This window comes from Peromyscus leucopus, chromosome 8b (genome assembly GCF_004664715.2).
Source record: "Peromyscus leucopus breed LL Stock chromosome 8b, UCI_PerLeu_2.1, whole genome shotgun sequence".
Classification (NCBI taxonomy): Eukaryota; Metazoa; Chordata; class Mammalia; order Rodentia; family Cricetidae; genus Peromyscus; species Peromyscus leucopus.
Genome location: NC_051086.1, coordinates 60,216,511 through 60,232,150, shown reverse-complemented (window position 1 = coordinate 60,232,150; position 15,640 = coordinate 60,216,511). Strand labels below are relative to the sequence as shown.

The 15,640-nt window shown below is 41.3% G+C and overlaps 1 protein-coding gene across 2 annotated transcripts in view; it reads right to left on the bottom strand.

Annotated features, from left to right (window-relative positions):
- The window catches only part of Blmh (bleomycin hydrolase), a 40,973-nt gene extending 28,867 nt beyond the window's left edge, over positions 1 to 12,106 (bottom strand). The window contains exons 1-6 of one of the 2 annotated variants that reach the window (XM_028866797.2): positions 11,875 to 12,106; positions 11,324 to 11,521; positions 7,831 to 7,940; positions 6,727 to 6,868; positions 5,117 to 5,205; positions 3,801 to 3,893 (exon numbers count right to left, since the gene is read on the bottom strand). In XM_028866797.2, the coding sequence (XP_028722630.1) occupies positions 3,801 to 3,893; positions 5,117 to 5,205; positions 6,727 to 6,868; positions 7,831 to 7,940; positions 11,324 to 11,521; positions 11,875 to 11,887 (645 nt within the window). In that variant the 5' untranslated portion in view covers positions 11,888 to 12,106. Of the gene's footprint in view, positions 1 to 3,800; positions 3,894 to 5,116; positions 5,206 to 6,726; positions 6,869 to 7,830; positions 7,941 to 11,323; positions 11,522 to 11,874 lie in introns of those variants that run through there. The other variant, XM_037201593.1, reaches the window with a different exon arrangement.
- Positions 12,107 to 15,640: the final 3,534 nt, after the last annotated feature.

Sequence of the window (15,640 nt, the reverse complement as noted above, 5' to 3'; positions counted from 1 at the left end):
CTTCTTCCATCCTGGGGCACTGTCCTTGCTGCCCCCTGCCTGGCACACTCTTATTCCTCTTAGCTCAGCTCAGATTGTACCTCAGGAAGACAGGTAAAATATGAATCCTGGGCTGGAAAGAAGGTCCAGTGGTTAAGAGTGCTTGCTGCACTTGCAGAGGACCTGCTTTAGGCTCCCAGCACCCACATCCAATGGCTGATACCCACCATGTCTCATCTGACGCCCTCTTCTGGAGTCCTCTGACACTGTACTCTGATGCACATATCCACACACAGACACACACATGTACACACAATGATTTTCTTAACAGTAATTTTTAGGACCTGGAGAGATGGTTCAATGATTTAAAGTGCTTGTTGCTCTTGTGGAGGACCCAATCACTTTTAACTCCTGTTCTAGGGGATTCAACAGCCTCTCTGACCCTGCAGGTTCCTGCATACATATGGTATACAAACATACACACAGACACAGACACATACACACAAAATTAAAAATATATATCTAAAAATAATTTTTAGGATATTAATATAGTTTATAAAAATGCTCAGCCTCATCCAAAACTATATATGAGATACTGTTGTTTACCTATCAGATTGGCCCAAATCTAACTGTCACTGATAATACGAACGGACATCAGTATAATCTCCAAATAATTGGGAATGTGTTATCAGCTCCTCCCACTTCTCTTCCTCTGCACACTCAAGACCTTAAGCATGTTAGACAAATACTATACCACTGAACTATATCCTTGGCTCAATGTTTTATTTAAGGTTTTTGAGACAGGGTTTCTCTGTGTAACCCTGTCTATCCTGGAGCTTGTTCTATAAACCAGGCTGGCCTCCAACCCAGGTCCACCTGCCTCTTGGATTAAAGGTATGTGCCACCACCACTTGACAGGTTTATTTATTTTTATTTTATGTAAGAGTTTGCCTACATGTGTCCTTGGTGTCCAGAGGCCAGACGAGGATATAGGATCCCCTGGAAATGGAAATACAGATGGTTGTGAGCAACCATGTGGATGTTGGGAACAGAACTGGGGTCCTATGGAAAAGCAGCCAGTGTTTCTTAACCAATGAGCCAACTCTCCAGTGCCATTATTATTTTTAAGAACCCCTGCTATAGAATTTCCTAAGCTGTCAAAATTACTTCCTGTCCCTTTTCAGGGCCCTGGTAAGTATTAGTGGTCTTTGTTTGAGGATTTATTTTTTTTTTTTTTTTTTTTTTTTGTTTTGTTTTTTCGAGACAGGGTTTCTCTGTGTAGCTTTGCGCCTTTCTGAGTCACTTGTAGCCAGCTGGCTCGAACTCACAGAGATCGCCTGGCTCTGTCTCCCAAGTGCTGAGATTAAAGGCGTGCGCCACCAACGCCCGGCCTTGAGGATTTATTTTTAATAGAGCATGTTTTAGAAAAGAATACATTAGTAATCCTAAAGGGATACAGAGGCTTCCAAAGTGAGCACATGGAAAACACCTGTAATTGAAGTGGCTACATGATTCCAAAAGATCTGCTGGGTCTACCTCATCCACAAACCACCTACGCTCCTCTCTGAAAGAATGCCTTTGGCATAAACAAGTTCCATTCAAACTACCTCAGCTTCATGGTTACTCACTGAAGTCATCACTGAGACTTGCTCATAAGGCTAGGTAAATCATAGGTACTAATTTGTGGCTTAAGTGAAGCTAGACTCTTCATTACAAAAGAGTTGGGTTCAATACTAAGGAGTTATTTGGAAGATTGTAAAAATGTAAAAACCTACCACACAGATCTGTAGTGAACAGATGAAATAAGTCATTAAGTAAACAACACTACAGAACACCCAGACTCAGGACATAGTAAAGTATTCGTTTTGGATTTCAAAGTAGGGGTAGGAGAAGAAAACAAAACAAAACATGTAAAAATGTATGGTTATAATTCTGTATCATTTTATTGTCCTCTAATTCTATGGTTGGACATAAATCTTAAGGTATATCATTAATGCAAGGATCACTAAAGCAAACACCACAGACCAATATGATACTTATAATCTATAAGTAGTGTATCTGGGGGCTGGAGAGACGGCTTGGGCAGTTAAGAACATTTGTTCTTGCAGAGGACCCAGCCACCCACATGGCAGCTCACCACTATCCATAACTCCACTTTCAGGGGATCTGATGTCTTCTGGCCTCTGTGGGTACTTCCTGAACTCACATACATGCAGGCAAAACACTCAGAAGTAAAAATAACTCCTAAGGAAAAAAAAAAGGCAGGGCAGTGGTGGCACACACCCTTGATCCCAGCACTCAGGAGGCAGAGGCAGGCAGATTTCTGTGAGCTGAGTTCAAGGCCAGCCTGGTCTACAGAGCAAGTTCCAGGACAGCCAAAGTTACACAGAGAAACCCTGTCTTGAAAAAAAAAAAAAAAAAAAAAAAAGTAGTAGGGAAGTATTTTAAAATCTCAAACTGAGTCTCAGGTTAGTGAGCAGATCACAGGATTTAAATCTAACCAAGTCAGATTTAAATCCACGGTACATCTAACTCTAAAGTCTCTTTCCTTCTGTACTAAAAAATGGTTCTTCAACAGAATATTTAAGAAAGTTGAATATAATTTAAATACAGTTGGCAAATAAGCAATGTGCATTCATTCATCTATTCAAGTATGTAAGAAACAGCTACCATATCAAACACTGACATGTAACCATGAACAAACAGACTTGAAGGAGGAAGGAACTTGTTCTGGCCATGTGGCTGAGCAGGAAGGTCACCAATCTGACTCTGTAGACATGCTCCACCATGCTGCACTGTCTCCCTTAACATTCATGTTTTCCACTGAAGTGACAAAATGGGAAGCCGCTCTGCTCCTAAACTGTGGTCTCACCACTGTGCCCACGGGCTGGAGAAGATAACCTGTTCTTTTCTCAGAGAATTTCGGCTTCACATCTATTAGTATTGAATATGGATATTAATACAGACTCTTATCTGCCTTAGTAAATACCTACATTTGGTGACTTTTCAATTTTCTAGGTGTTCAACACACATTACTTTTAACAGATACAACCATCGACAGCTCCTCATTACAGAATAAACCCAGCTGCTCGGCTGTCTATCCAAGAGCCCTTACATCCCACCTGCTGGATACAAAACTTCCTTTGCCTGGGGTGGCAGTCCCTGCTAGTCACACAGTTCAACTATCTTCCCTGAGTCAGTCACTTCCCCTCCATGACCAGAGAACTCTGTTACACATTTAGCACACAATGACTATCATGATTCATGGTTTTTCTTTTTCCCCAAGACTAAACTTGTAAAGCCAGGGATACAGCTCCATGGTAGAGCAAGAGGCCCGGCCTCGAGTTCATCTCCAGTACCGGGAGAGGAAGATGGGAGGAAATGGCACGCAAAACCTGAGCTCTTTGAAAGCAGAAACTTGCCTTCTCATCTTTATTCCCTCAGTGCCAAACTCACAGAAGGTATTATTTATAAATGAAAAAAAAAAAAAAAAAGGTTTCTATAGAACCTAAACTAGGAGTTAGGGAACGTCAGTACAAATCCTTAAAATGCAAGCAAGCATAAATCTCATTTTTTTTTTTTTTTCAGCTTTAAAATAAGTAGTTTTTGTTTTACTCAGACAGGGTATCCTGTAGCCAAGGTTATACAACCAAGGCTGACCTGGAACTCTTGATCCTTTTGTCTCTGCCTCTTAAGTGAAAAGTAAGTAGCTTCCATTCAATTAAATATTCCTTTGCAGTGACTGCATTCCATAATCAGTTTAGCAGGATGTTTCCAGGAGCTTTTTAGACAAGTCACAAAAGTCCAAAGACTCTTATTACCTCCTCCATCATGGCATCTTGTGTAGATGAGATCTCCCCTTTGGTTGCTCCACTGTGCACCAGGTTCCGTAGCCGTATACAGAATTCTCTCATCTACGATAGAAACTTATTCAGCATTCCAGTAGTTACACAAGCGGTTAATAAGCCTAACAGATCACCACTAGCTACACTTGAAAGTACAACACAGCTAACACCCTGGGCAAAGTTTATAGAAACAAGTGATTTTCCCCAATTGGTCCACTAAGACAGATAGTGAAAAGTACTTTCAATAAGGACACAGATGTGGATTATGCCCCCAAATACTGGACAGAACTGATCTTTCTCTGCAATTGACAGTCCCCTGTGTGTATGCATGGGAGAACATCTGGTCCTGGTACCCATCACCCCTAGGAAAGCAGGAGACAGATCATGGCAGCACTAGGCATGATCTTAACAAGTTCTCATTTAGAATTCTATTTGCTGTCCACTTTACCTTCTCTGCCAGTCACTGTGACAGTGACTACATCAACCTCCAACATGATTTTCTGTTTCTTTCAATTTTGGGAGAAGCCTAAATTTAAGAGATTCTGAAACTGAACTGCAGTGCTAAAGTAACTTGCTCTCAATCAAAATGAAATCCAAAGCTAAGATTTATGATAAGAGACCCAGAGTTCCCTGGGTAGGAAACAGTCTACATCTAATATTGGGGAAACATATCCATGCTTATTTTTAAATACACTCTTTTCCCTGGGGATAACATCTAATTTCAGCCTTGAAGATCTGGGCGGCAGATTTTGGCAACTTCCAGTTCTCAAAAAAGAGATCTGGCAAGCAGAGCACCACCGCACAGAGCTTATAATCATCCCTGGGAAAATGTGGAGGAGAAATGATTCATTAGGGTAACTTAAGCCATAAAAAACAGCTCAGTGACTACATCAAATCCTCAGTGGGTGGCTAAACCACACTGATGTGGTCTGGGTAAGCCTAAGAACAAAGCACACTTTTAAAGGAAGTCTAACAAATTGCTCTGCTTGGTTCTGCTGGTACATGAAGCAGCCCAGCACACCTCTACTAGAAGCAAGTGAGGAGCACAGAAGCCTGTGTCTTCGAGACCCAGGTTACCTGACCCCAGAACCTTTTCACTGGAACACATATAAGAAAATACTAAAATCAACAGAAACAAAACACAGTAATCTTAATTCCTTGAGGTTAATGTGTAGCCACATTGCTTTTGATAGACCTTGACATCAATAGTTATCCTGTTTCTTTTTTAAAAAGTCAGTTACAGTTTTAAGGTCCAGTGCACTAACCCAGTCCCTCCTCCTCATATTCCGTACCTTGTGATTCAGAATATCATTCATTCTTCTGCTTGCCTCTGTTGTATGAGATTCAGGAAAGCATTTCTTGGGAACAACACCATATTTTTCTAAGAGACAACAAATTTTAGTGTTCAATAAAGTGAAAATAAATTCTAGTATTAGAAATCCTGTCCAAATTATTGGCTTCTTTAAATAGGCTATATTAATAAACAAGGGTAGGATTTCATGTAGTCCAGGCTGCCCTCAAACTCTCTATGTGGCTAAGAATAACCTTGAACTTCAAGTCTTTTTGCCTCAACCTCCTGAGTATTGAGATTACAGGCATACACCACTAGACCTGGTTTATTCAGTGCTAGATTGAACCCAGAGCTTTGTGCATGCCAGGGAGCACTCTGCCCACTGGACTTCATCCCCAGCCCTTACCAGTCTTGTTGGATTGTTTGATTCTAAGGACTGAATCTAGGGCCTCCTGTATGCTAAGAAAGTCCCTTACTACTACTGAGCTATACCTCCAGTCCCAGACTTTTAACATGCACAGCTATCTACCTTGAAATTAATTCTAATATTCTGACCTATGATACTTTATAAATACTCAGCATGCGGCCTCCCAAAAGAAAATGTTAGGATCAAGACACTTCCAAACAAATGCAGGGTCCTGTCTGCTTGCTTGCTCTGCCTGTGTGTTGTCTGCACTGCTAGGGATCAAACCCACAGCCATGTGCATGCCAGGCAAGCGCTCTACCCTGATCTACACCACCAAACCAACTGTCTTTTCTTTTTCAGATTTGTTTTGATTTTATGAGTATTTTGCCTGCATTTTGTACGTGCACCCTGTGTGCCTGAGGAGACCAGAAGAATGTCTGGAGTTACAGACGGTTGTGAACCACCACATAGGTACCAGGAACTTAACCTGGGTCTTCTGTAAAACGAGTAAGTGCTCTTAACTACGTACCCGTCTCATTAGCCCTAGTAATATGCTTCCCGATTCCTCGGTGCTTTCTTTTAAAATTAGTGAGTATGGGTGTTTTGTTTGCATGTGTATCTGTGCACTATGTAAGGGCTAGAAGAGGATTTAATACACTAGAACTAGAGTTACAGGTGGCTATGGGCCACCTGTACGTGCTGGAAATTGAACCTGGGTCTTCTGGAAGAGCAACCAGTGCTCCTTAGCCGCTGAGCCATCTCTCTAGCCCCTCATGATTTTTTACTTTTTTTTTTTTTTTTTTTTTTTTTTTTTTGGTTTTTCGAGACAGGGTTTCTCTGTGGACCTTTGCGCTTTTCCTGGATCTCTCTCTGTAGACCAGGCTGGCCTTGAACTCACAAAGATCCGCCTGCCTCTGCCTCCCAAGTGCTGGGATTAAAGACGTGCACCACCATCGCCCAGCTCAAGTGATTTTTTTAATGGGAAGTTACTTTTACTTAATTCTTCTCCCAGTCAAGCCTACACGGCATCTATTTCTTTATCAGTTATTTAAAGAAAGGGACTTCACAGTGAGAATGAGACGTAAAGGTTTGTAGAGCTAACCATGCAGCCTCTGGAAAGCCAGTTCCGCTGTGCACATAACACCAAAGAAACGGCCTAGTCCTACCTGCAGAGCTTGCAATACCATTCAGACACAAATTCTTACCAACAATATTGACAAGCATATCCCATTGTCCACCATCATTGGTAGGGTTCATAAGCAAATACTGCACCAGTCTCCCATCTTCAGGCTCTTTTTTCTGAGCTGTGTCCACGAAAGCGTTCAAGAAGAAATAACAGCGTTCAACCTAAAGTTAGAGAAGATAAATAAATAAATAAATAAATAAAGGCAAAGAGAGCCAATCACGTCACTGCCATGTATGATCACTAGAATGGGAGACTTGGGACAACTAAGAATTCAACATATAAGATTTTTTTTTTTTTTTTTTTTTTTTTTTTTTTGGTTTTTTGAGACAGGGTTTCTCTGTGTAGCTTTGCGCCTTTCCTGGAACTCACTTGGTAGCCCAGGCTGGCCTTGAACTCACAGAGATCCACCTGCCTCTGCCTCCCGAGTGCTAGGATTAAAGGCGTACGCTACCACCGCCTGGCAACATATAAGATTTTTAAAACTGAAGTTGGCAATTAAATATTGGTATTTGTCTTCAAAAGAATATCTGGTCTTTTCTTATACATGCATATATTTTGCAACATACTGCATCCATGTGCTGCACATATATTCTAATGTTCAAATAAATTCTGTTAGTCTTTAATCAGTAAACATTTAATGAACAGTTATATTTTAAACTGAAATAAAAATATTTACTGCTTTTTTTTTTTTTTTCAGAAAGGTGTTACCAAAAGAAACTGAGTGCTTAAAAGATCCAATGGCCTAAGTAAAGATGCTAGAAAGGGAAATTGCTGGAAACAAACTTTTACATTTTAAATAAAGAAAACACTGGCAGTGAGTCAATAGATTTGTTATTTCCTCAGAGAATGCGGCCACCTACCAAACAGAAAGCAGCTGTAGGGCAAGAGGTCAGGGTCAGAGCTTCATCAAATCTCGCCAGAAGCCCTGGCCCTGAGCCTGGCACCACAGAAGGAAAAGTACTTCTGCTTTGAGAAGCTAGACTTCTGATATTTGGGGAATCAGAATGGTATCACAGCTATAATCAAAAGGTACACTATAATGAGAAAAGCAGAATAATATAAAGGCTGCCCCTAACTAGTTTGCTATTGAAACAGAAAGAATCATGCAAGGTCAGTCCCCTACCTTGTCCCAAAAAAACAGGTAAGATTGACTAAACTCAAATTCTTCAATATTAAATTTTTTCATGAACGGAAGTCTCATAACATTCAAACAAGAAAAGATCCAGCATCGTCCTAAAATGAGAAAGCAAACCAAGAAGTTAAGACTGTTTACAGATCCCACTGCCAACTGTACCTCCTAACCCCAAATCCCTAAGATCCGGACATCAAGACTAAGTAAGAAAGAACAGAAATATTAGATTCATTTGTTTTTGAGACAGAGTCTCCTATAACCCACTATATAACCAGAGTAGTCTTGAACTCCTGATCCTCCTGCTTCATGTCCCAAGTACAATATAGACATGTGTCACCATGCTTGGTTTTATGTGATACTAGGAACTGAACCCAGAAATTTGTACATGCTAAGCATTCTACCAGCTTAACTACATCTTCAGTCCAAAACAGAAATATTGAAACCAAAGCAAACTGAAAGACATGTCTTGATTACTACTATATGGTATATACACACACACTCACTCATTCACTCAAATACAAAATCAAAACAAAACAAAAACCAATCAGAACCTTTTAGGTTGGGCATGGTGGTTTATACCTATAATCCCAGTACTTAGGAGACTGAAACAAGAAGATTGCTATAAGTTCAAAGTCAGCCTAGATAATACAGTGAGTTCTAGGATAACCTAGGAACACTAAAAGAAAATAAAGAGAGATCATGAATAAATTACATGATGTCCAAAAAAGACACACAGAATAAAGAAACTTTTGTTTTTTAAATTCTTCATAAGACATTAGTGAAGTGGGAAAATATCCTTTTACTTCTTGATACTGCCCAATAAGCATTCTACTTCTGAACAGAGAGCTAAGGAAATACAAATCACCTGAGAATGATTTGGAAATCAAAACCTTAATTTGAAATGAACAGAAACCTTGATTTGGAATGCACAAGAAACCTTGATTTGGAATGCACAAGAAACCTTGATTTGGAATGCACAAGAAACCTTGATTTGGAATAGACAGTGCATCCTTCAATAAGTGCTAAGCTTAACATAGAGCACTTGCCTATTTTCCCAAAACTGAGTTGTTTTTAAGGGAAGTATTTGACTAACTGGGCTATATAAATATTTAAATACAAATGAAAAGTTTGGGAGGGCTGAAGCAGGAGGATCACTTCAGTTCAAGAGCTAAAATATATATAATTTAAAAATTGAGACATAAATGAAACAACGAAATATTTTCCTCTTAAAATCATGTTAACACAGTAAATTTACTTAGAAGCACTATTCTCCAGGATGGAGATGTTGCTCAGTTGGTAGAATGCTTAACTAGCATGGAGTTAGCCCTGGATTCCTCTTTAGCACCATATAAATCAGACACAGTAGTACCTGGCTGCAATCATAATCTAACACCTGGGAGGTGGAGGCAGAAGGATGAGAAGTTCAAGGTCATTGTTGGCTACAAAGAAGGACTATTTTTCTACTTCTCTACTCTATTTTCAGCTCCATATTCTTTATATGCACCTGGCCATCAGTATCCACGTTTTCAAGCACAACACACCATCATTCTTCTACTTAGTAAGTTTCTGACATAGCAATGTTTTAAACCCATACATGATGATGTCCCTGAAGACTTTGTAACAAGCACTGAGAATACAATCATGTCTTCGTTTACCCCTATAAATGCATAACCAGAGCTTCTATAGTTCACAGCTTTCTGTACCAATGTAAGTGAGTTTCTAAAGGTCTATTTCCAATGATACCCAACATTTCTATGTGAAGTCATGTCCAGAACATTCAAGTATTTTGCCTCTCAGAAACTGATGGAATCTAATATCTGTAAGCATTCCAAACTAGTGTGGACTAGGGCAACTTCAAAACACAACTCTACTTCAAGATAAACTCAGCGTGTCTATTCTGAAAGCCTTTGTGAGCCTTGAATAAAGAAAGAGTAACGCTCTTCTGGAGGAAAATTCAGGGGAAATGTTCAACATATTTGGATACAATGTTTTTACAGATAAGAAACCATGTCTACAACATATGAACAAATGAAGAGGTTTATAAAAGGCACATATAAAAATTCTTCAAGGATGATCTCATATTAAAACCACTTGTACAGCGAATAAAGGCTTGATGGATAAACAAAAACTCTTCCCCTACTGGTACTTCACAGATTTTCTACACTGAACTAGAATGATTTTGTAACAAAGAAAGAAAAATTAAATGGTGTTTCTGAATAGTGTCATCTTAACTTCAGGCTTATCTGTACACTTCCTCTCTCCTGTACACTATTTCTATTTCTGCTACTTCCGGGTGAACTGTTAAGATGAAAACATCACAAGAACAAATTACATCGCTCATGCACTGTTAGTATTTAGAGTAAATTAAAGAGATACACCACATTTCCCAGGTTACCCTAGGAGACCATTGCAATCAGAACACGTGGGGCTACTGTAATACATTAACTAGATAGTCTGTAGCCTGGCAGACCTCACCATCCCAAACATTTCTGAACTAAGGAAGGGCCTGAGCATGCTAAGTAAGCACTTTCTACTACATAAAAAGATTTTTTTGCAAGGTCAGAATTTTTTCCCTTCAAAATTTAAAAATCAATCCTTAATCAATCTTTAATCTATAATTTACATACAGCAAAACATTGCCCATGTTAAATGTATCCTTTTGAGTTTTGAGTTGCTCTAAGTAGCACTAATGTGTTTACTGTAAGTACACATGGACTTGGAGAAGTATCAAAACGAAAAATAATGCAAGGTCCTTTTAGTTCAATTTTGTTGTGAGAATATTTCTCCTCTTTGGATTCCTGGATACCCAATCTCTCAGTGTAGATGTATTTCTAACAGTGGTAACAGGACAGTGTACAGCAAAACAAGAATTCTCTGCCAGCCAGGAATGAGAACTCAAGAGTACTAGAAAGTAGCCTACTGATGGGAACTGACCTATGAGACCAGTAACTCCAGCTGCAACCATGGAGCACATTTTAAAATAATAGTCAGTGACACTTTGTTGTAATCACATTTTTCTTTTCTATTTTATATATTTGGATTTTAGCATAATTCTGGGAAGTCTTCTAGGGCATGGATATTTTTGTATGGACTATCTGTGACCAAGGGCATAGCTCATCTTCGATTTTTGGTTTATCTTTGTATACAACCTCTCCCCTCTAACTGTTTGTCTCTTCAGCTACTTCTAGATGAACTGTTAAGATAAAAATGGCATGAGAACAAACCACACCAATCCAATACCACATAATATCAAGACAATATGGCGATGAGCAGTCAATGGCTATCACCCATTTGTAGTGTTCAAACTAAACGCTAACAGGCCACCACACAAGCAACGTTCTTGGGCCTGCGTGTTCTTGTGCCTCTTTTCTGGTTTATTACAAGTTCTTTCAATGTGCTACAAAGCTCTGTTCTCCCAAGGCCATTTTCAGGACAATAAAACAGGCTGCAGTCAGTAAAGTAGGCAAGAAGTCGAAGACCTCACCAGAGCTCTTCTGGTTGGTGACTGGCTTGCCTTCCTGAGGCACAACGTGCTGGAACACATGCTGAGCACCCTGCACCGTGGCCCTCTTCAGACAGATGTCCAACAGATCGTGAGTGGTCCCAACATTCTGGGCAAGTACGAACTGAGGGTCGGAATTTAGTTTATGGATCAGAGCAGCTACCTTCTCCGAATTCAGTCCTGTGGGGAGATCAAACGCCATTATAATTATAACCCCCCCCCCTGCAAAAAAAAAAAAAAAAAAAAAAAAAAAGAGGCTGACGGAGGCAGCTTTAGGACAGAGTCACTGTAGATCCTGGATTTAACTTCGCAAGAGCATCCTGGAGAGTGCTGAAGTCAGAAAGCCCTCCCCCGTCATCCTCCTGCAGGATGCCGTCTCCCTCCTGGCTCTCTGGCCCTCCGGGAGGGCTACATCCCCGCCCTTGCCTAGGTCTCACCCCCGCACCCCGGCCTTTCACGCCGCCGGGCCTCACGGGTCCACCGAGCCTGGGAGAAGACCCTGGGAAACACTCGCGGGAAGAGGGGCGCCTCACCCGCGTTGTTCATGGCGCCCACGCTGCCTCGTGGGGAAACGTTAGTTTTCGGGGTCCTCAGGTGAGCTCTGGGGTTACACTACAGTCCGCTGCCTAGCTGCTCGGACCTAGTTCTTGCACCCGGAGCGCCGGAAAAAGGAAACCCGCTCAATGGTGGCCGAGAGAAACGGGGTCCGCGGAGGGACAAAACTCCCCCCTCGCGTTGCTGAGTCAGCGCCGTCGGGGCTGGCCCCGCCCGGGGGAGGGCCGACGGGGGGCGGCCTTGCTGACGCCGGGGCCGGCACCCTACCCCGGGGCGCGGCCCCGCAAAGCCACCCACGTTGGCAACCCCAGTAGCCAGTTTGCTCACTCTTCACCCCAGCGGCGCCCTCCGCCATCTGTGATCCTACAAGGGCGCCCTCCCAGGATCCCAAGCTCCCAGAGGAAGTAGGCTGAGGGTTTTGTGCTGAGCCCAGATCCCTCACATTCTAACACTGGGGAAACTAATGCCCAGAACTCTTTTGAGAAGCCAAAAGAAGGCTCCAGAAGATGAAAAGGAACCTGGGGTCCCAAAATTGGGCATGGGACCTTAGGATAGGTTGGCAGGTCTCAAGAAATCCACCCCAAAGCTTTTCCTGTAAACACTTGGCTGACCAATCTGTTCATTTTTCAATTGCAACTTGTTGCTTGGATTCTAGTGAGAACAAAGTTCTTGTGTTTGAAAGGATTTTGGAACCAATCTCTTTCCCACCCACCCATAAGCTACTACCACGGTTCTACAAATACACATCTGCTCATTTCATCTACACATTCTGGGCATCACAAAGCTCGTGAGCGGCTGCTACTGAGCCCAGCTTGGGCTAAGGAGAATGACTAGGTCAGTTTTATGCACCAAAAATTTCCCCCCAATATCTACAAAACCTGTAAAAGAAGCACACACCCTTCAAGATAACTAATCAGTTTTTCAAGATTGGGTGGGTGGAGCACTGCATATAAAATAAGTACAACTGCTCACTGTAACCTTATTATTCGGTTTTCTGTGGAGCCTAGAATCTAAGTCTTAAATTGATAATCATCCGCGGTTCAGAGGAATTCTGATGTTTGGAAAAAGCCACACGCAGACACTCATCTGTCGTTTGAAAATTCAGTCTCTGTGTCCCTGAGAGACTTCGCTAAAGGCTGGCAACGGACATAGCAACCATCTTCAAAAGAGCCAGCCTATCAACAACCCTGTTCTGAGATTTTTCCATTTTCTGAAAAAGAGAAACAGCTAAAACTCGTGCTGAAAGAAATCATTGATCATTTTGTAAAATCATGTCCAAAGTTCCTGCCCAATTCAAATCATAGACTTTTACTCAAGATCTACAGTATAACAGATCCTCGTCAATCTTCTGAAGATATAAAGACTAAAAAGTTTAATCTTGCCTTCAAGAAACTCCTAATGTGGGCCTGAGAGACTGGCTAGCAGGTAAGAGTACTTGCACAGCCGGGCGGTGGTGGCGCATGCCTTTAATCCCAGCACTCGGGACCGTGGCCAGCCTGGTCTACAGAGTAAGATCCAGGACAGGCGCCAAAACTACACAGAGAAACCCTGTCTTGAAAAACCAGGGAAAAAAAAGTACTTGCTGCTTTTCCGGGGACCCAAGTCAGAAAACTGTAAATCCAGCTCCGGAGGATCCAACATTCCCTTCTGGCTACCATGGCACCCATCACATGTTCACACATATACACACACACACACACACACACATATACACACTAAAAAATAAAATCTTTTTTAAAATGTGGTGGGAAAGACATTGGACATAATCTATAATAACCACACAGTAATGCCGTCTAAGTAGCAGCTAGTTATTAGAGCCAGATGCTTGGGGGGGGGGAAAAAGGTGATAAGGCCAAGATCAATGGTAGAACACTTGCTTAGCAGGCATAGGGACCCTGAATTTAGTCTTCAGCACCACAGAAAGAAAAAAGGGACAATGATCATAATTTTGAAGAGTGGATGGAATTTTACAAGACAAAGAAGAGGAGACAGGGCATTCAAGGTAACAGCAAAGACACAGGGCATGGGAGCACATGACAACATCACACGCAGGCCTCTGTGCATCACTATCTGGTGTGGTTAAATGTGTTAAGATCAGAGGCAAGGTGCATGACTGGGAAAGTACATTTGGGCTGGGATGTGAAGGGTTTTTTATATGCCACACCTGAGCATCTGGACTTTATTCTATGCTTAATTAGGAGTCAAATGTTTTAAACAAAGGAGCAATAGTCTCAGATCTGTGTAAAGAAAAATCTGGTGACTATGGGGAAGGGAGAGATTCTGGAGACAGGGAAATTAGTCAGAATGCTGTTACAGTAGAACACTTGAGAGACAACAGCAGCTTTAGATTGTGGAAATGGAAGAAGCATAGATAGCCTCTAAGCTTGCAGTTGAACTAGAGGCTAGAAGATGATGTCATTAACCAAGGCTTGGCTTTTACAACTCTAGGTTTTAACCCCATATGGGATCATGTAACTGGAGGTAGGATGGGGATCATGAACATTTTTTCAGCAGGGGCTAAAGTGATGGCTCAGTGGTTAAGAGTACTGACTGCTCTTCCAGAGAGCAGACCCCAGAACGCACACTGTGGCTCACAACCATCTATAACTCCAGTTCCAGGGATCTAATGCCTCCTGGCCTTTGTGGGCTCTCTGATGTGTGGTACAAAGATATACATGCAAGTAAAGCACCCATACACATAATACTTCTTAAGAACTAAATCTTTCCTTTAACTGGCAATTGCAAAAGGGTTTCTGAACACGTAATGACTAAAATTCATTCAAAATCCAGCACTCAATGTATTTGAGATGTATCTGGCAAACTTACCTGTCCTGCCTCATAGGACGTCACTGCAGCCTGGTATTTGAATACAGGATAGGCACACTGACCTGTGTGTGCTGTCACACCAGGTAACATAAGTGAACATTGCCTGAGACACCTCAGCGATAGAGTATACACTGCTGTATACTATAAACTGCAGTGTTTTACTGTACATGCAAGATGTTCTGCTCTTATTGAAACATAATGGTTTAATTACAAAAAAAAAACACATTTAAAATATTCCCTATCATTTTCTTCATGTAAATGTCAAATTAGTGTATCATTAAGATGTTTGATTTTAAAGACTGCTGTTTGAGTGGCTGACTTGTTTCATATAAAAAAATATTCCCAACATTTTCTGACTGTTTTTTCTTTCTTTCTTTCTTTGACACAGGGTCTCACTATGTGGCCCTGGCTGCCTGGAACTCAGAGATCTCCCTGCCTCTGCCTGGGAATAGAGACATGTGCTATCACTCTTGGCTCTTCCAGCAATTTCTAAAGGGGCCCTAACTGTACTTTTCCCATTGAAAGTTGTTTTACATTTATTTGTTGTGTGTGTGTGTGTGTGTGTGTGTGTGTGTGTGTGTGTGTACATGTACACCTCCTTCCAAGTGCCCTGATCTGCTAAGACACCTCAGTAGCCCACTTCTGCCATTTTTCACTCTCTATTTATGCAAAGCATCATTCTCAGCATTGGAGATGATAAAACCAAACTGTTGATCAACTCTAAGAAATGCTGAGGATGGTTCATGCCCTGCAATATCGAGCATTCAGTCAATATTTAATTCTTTGTAAGAAAAATAAACAAGCACCTCCATCTTCTCAGTATGAAAATTCACCTTGGTCTTATAGGCATATCAAAGAATTGTATCAAAATAAGTTTATGATTTATTAGCAATACATTTTTGGTACATATACACATAC